At 57.6% G+C, this 4009-nt stretch overlaps 1 protein-coding gene across 1 annotated transcript; it reads right to left on the reverse strand.

Moving 5' to 3' along the window:
* Window positions 1-1285: 1285 nt before the first annotated feature.
* On the reverse strand, window positions 1286-3660 carry LOC104279612 (insulin-like growth factor-binding protein complex acid labile subunit). The gene is given in 3 exon segments (XM_009876950.1): window positions 1286-2049; window positions 2052-3083; window positions 3645-3660. Coding segments are annotated over 3 exon segments (1812 nt in total).
* Between the last annotated feature and the right edge of the window lie 349 nt (window positions 3661-4009).

The following is a 4009-nucleotide window of genomic DNA, read 5'->3' on the forward strand; positions in this document are numbered from 1 at the left end:
TCATTGCTGTTCCCTTGGCCCTTCTGCCATGGCCCCAGAGCTGCTTCTGCCGTGGGACCTGCCCTCCTCTTGCAGGCTTGAGTTAAGCTTGAGAAGCCAAGGAAGGTCCTTGCCTCCCTCTCTCCTGGACTTAGAGCCCCCACTCCTGCTTGTGTGCCCTGACCGCTTGGAACTTGCCCTCATTTTGCTGTTCTGGGAGAGGTGGGGTCAAATCTCAGATTTCCACTAACCAAACTGGGTTGTAGTTGGCCGCCATTGTTTGCAGATGAGAAAGAGGAGCATCTGTCCCAGCACCCCCTGTGCCAGCAGTGAGGATTCGCACCTCACGAGTTTTTACCGCCCTGCCCTGCCACGTGCAACTTTCCAGGAAAATTTGGTCTGACCTTTGGTCACTTATCTGGGATTTGGAGAGCTGGGCTGCGGCGCTGGAGTCTGACCAGGCTGTGTTGGCTTCTGTGGGGTGGCTGATCACCTCTTACTCCCTTCCCTGGGTGTATGTCGCCTGCCCTGGGGCTTGCAAACAAAAAAAACCCCCAAAACAAACAAGCAAACAAAACCCAACAAAGAAAAACAATAACCCCCCAAAAAAAACTTGCTGCCAACTCCTCCAAACCCCCTGGGAAGCCTGGACTCCTCATCCTGCAAGCCCTGAGGGGCTCGTGATAAGAAACACCTGGCTGGGTGCAGCACATGCTTTGGAAAAAATGTACTTACAAGATGGGTTGCAATAGCTCCAAAGGTTTATTTGTCCACTACGATTTATCAGGTAAGTGACGCGTGTGGCTTTTCTGCACCCTGCCTACACCTGCTAGTGCAAGGAATGATTAAAGCAAGTTGTCTGCCCCCTTCCCTAATCCCTGCTGAGGGTTTTTAGGATTTCCTGGCTGCTCTGTAGCAGGAAGATGCTTTACTTTGTCCCATTGATGAGTTCTGGCCTAGGCAGGGATGCCTCTTGCTGTGGAGAGGGCTCCAGGCTGGGGATGCAGCTTTTTCCCCATCCTAGAGGCTCGGGGATTCTCCCTGTGGGAGCTGGAAGTGTCTGCGCTGCCCCAGGAGCTATTTTAAATATTAAAGGGCTGAAATCTTTTGCTTTGAAGCCTGGGGATGCCCACCCAGCATTGCCCCCAGGGCACGGCTCTCCTTGCTGCAGCAGCAACAGAGTGGGCTCATCTGCGGTGACCGTGGAGCCAGAGCTTCTGCCGCTGCCCCGAGGGGGCCAGGGGCAGGGTGAGGTGAAGGTCCACAACTGGGAAGTGACGTGTCCCCTGGAAGGGGCCAGAGCACCTCAGCAGTGAGCAAAGCTGTCCTCAGTGATGTCGCGGAGGTCCAGGCCCGCCACAGCTGGGGGATGGAGGCAAGTGAGGTTGTTGTAGGTGTAGACGGGAACATGGGCATCGTCACCCTCAGCCACAGACTGCACAAAGCGTGGGACCACCACGGGGTGCTGGAGGGAGAAGTCCCGCAAGCCCTTCAGGGAGCAGTTGCAGTGCCAGTTGTTGCCCCCCAGCCACAGCTGCTCCAGGGCAAAGGAAGGGCACAGGAAACCCACTGAGAAGGTCTCCAGTGAGTTATTCCTCAGGCTGAGGTACCGCAGGTTGGCCAGGGGAGAGATGATGGTGTTGTCCAGTGTCTCCAGCTGGTTATGGGAGAGGTCGAGCCAGAAGAGTCTCTGGAGAGGGCTGAAGGTGTCCTGGGAGATGTCCAGGAGCTGGTTGGAGGAGAGGAAGAGGTACTCCAGGTTGCTGAGACCCACAAAGAGCTGGGGTGAGAGGTGGCTCAGCCTGTTATGTTTCAGGTCGAGCTCCAGGAGCTCATGCAGTTCACTAAAGCTTTGGTCCTCGATGACAGAGATGGCATTGTGCTGCAAGAAGAGGCGCCGCAGGCTGGAGAGGCTGGAGAAGGTGTTTGCCCGGATCCTGCCAAGGCAGCTGTGCTCCAGATGGAGGCTGTGCAGCTTGGTGACCCCCTTGAAGGCATAGTCAGGGAGGACCTTGATACAATTTGCAGACAAGTGCATCACTGCCACGTTGTACAGCCCCAGGAATGCAAAAAAAGGTTGTTGTTGAGGCTGAGGTCCTCCAGCTGGCCCAGCCCATCGAAGGTCCGTTCTGCCAAGTTGCGGATCCTGTTGTGCCCCAGCTGCAGCTCCTCCAGGAACTGAAGGTCTTTGAAAGTCCTGGGTCTCAGGCTAGTGATGGAGTTGGTGGACAAGCGTAGGACATGCAAGCTCAGGAGGCCTAGAAATGTGTCCTCGAACAGTGAGACGAGCCGGTTGTGAGAGAGGTCTAGCCACCGCAGGGACTTCATGCCCATGAAGGCACGGGGTGCAATGGCGTTGATCTGGTTGTGGTTCAGGTACAGCTTCTGTAGCTTCTGCAGCTTGACGAAGATGTTGATCTTGATACCCTTGAGCGCATTCCCGCTCAGGTCCAGCTCCTTCAGCTCAGTAAGGCTGCAGAAGAGCTGGTGCTGGAGATAGGGGAGCTTATTCCCGGCCAGGATCAGCTCCCTCAGGTTGGGCAAGTCATGAAAGACCTTGTCGGGCAGGATCACGAGCGAGTTCCAGCCCAGGTTCAGATACCAGAGGTTGGAGAGCCCAGCGAATAGTCCTTCTTCCACCTTACTGAAGTAGTTGTTGTTGAGGCTGAGGGAGACGAGGTTCTGGGTGTGCAGGAAAGTGTGAGGGGCCAAGTGCTTGAGGCGGTTGCGTTCAAGGTGGAGGTGGTAGAGGCTCCGCAGCCCATGGAAGGCGTGCTGCTCCACAACGGTCAACTGGCTGCTCTGCAGGTCCATGAAGTCCAGGGCTGAGAGGTTCCTGAAGGCAGCAGCCGGCAAGAGGGTGAAGTTATTGCCATCCAGCCAGAGGGCTTTGGCGTTGGGGGGCACGTCCTCAGGCAGGTGCGTCAAGTTGCGGCTGCTGCAGAAGACGTTGAGCTCCTCACTGTAGTCATCCAAGCTGCAGGCGCAAGGGCTGGGGCAGCGGTGGGAGTCCACATCCCCCTGGTCCTTTGGGTTGTCCCCCCCGGGGGGCTGGGAAGCAGTGGCCAACAGCAGGGCCAGAGTGAGCAGGAGGGTGATGCCCACTGTGGGGTGCAGAGGAACAGGGAGATGTGGTCAGTGTGGGGCTGTGGCTGCTCTAGGGACCCTCAGGCCCCAGGAGCTCCCTCGTGCCTGTGCTGCCGGTAGGGGTGGGTGGAGTACCCCTCACACACACAGAGGCTGGATCTGCCCTCAGGAGAGAGTCTGGAGTCGCCCCCTGCTCCTGCCACAGCTCAGACCCCTTGGCTACATATTCCCCGCCGTGCTAATATTCATCTTTTTCCACAGCAGCAGCAGCTTCTCCCTTCCATGAGGTAAGGTCCCCAGTCCTCTCTTCTCCTTCCTCCCCAGCTGCCCCCCCCATTACTTTGCTCTTTCTTGGAGCGAGGGGTCTCAGTGCTGTGGCCTCTGCCCATCCCTGCAGTCCCTGGCTAGGTTTGGGTTTCTGTCCAAGGGTGCCTCCAAACACAGAGGCTCCCAAAATGTCTTATTAGTAGTGGAGGGGAGAAAAGCTAAGGGTGACTCGAGTGCAAAGCCCTGCTGGAGTTTTAGTCTCCCCTCTGAGCCCCCAGCCCTGCCCGTCCCTCTAGGTCCCCCTGCGTTACCTTTGCCTGTGGTCATGGTGGCAGGCAGGGCCGTGCTCCCTCTCTGCTCTCCGGCCCCGTCAGACTGCGCAGGGATGGATGGAGCAACCACCTTGACGCCTGTCCAGCCGCCCGCCCGGCCAGGCTTAACCCCACTGCTGCTGGGACAGGACGTGGGCTCAGCTCCTGGGACCGATGAGGCAAGTGTCACCTGGATGGGCTATTTGTTTGTCCCCACCTGGTTTGTAAGTGGCTTTATGGCAGCTTGGGGAGGGGATGTGAAAGGAGATGCCCAGGAGGCCAAGCTATGGTGGTCCTGGGGGAGGGTGGTCCTGCTGGAGATGGGATCTGTGTGGGCAGCAAGCATGGAGAGGTGGATGGAGCAT

Source organism: Apaloderma vittatum, unplaced genomic scaffold (genome assembly GCF_000703405.1).
Source record: "Apaloderma vittatum isolate BGI_N311 unplaced genomic scaffold, ASM70340v1 scaffold32159, whole genome shotgun sequence".
Lineage (NCBI taxonomy): Eukaryota > Metazoa > Chordata > Aves > Trogoniformes > Trogonidae > Apaloderma > Apaloderma vittatum.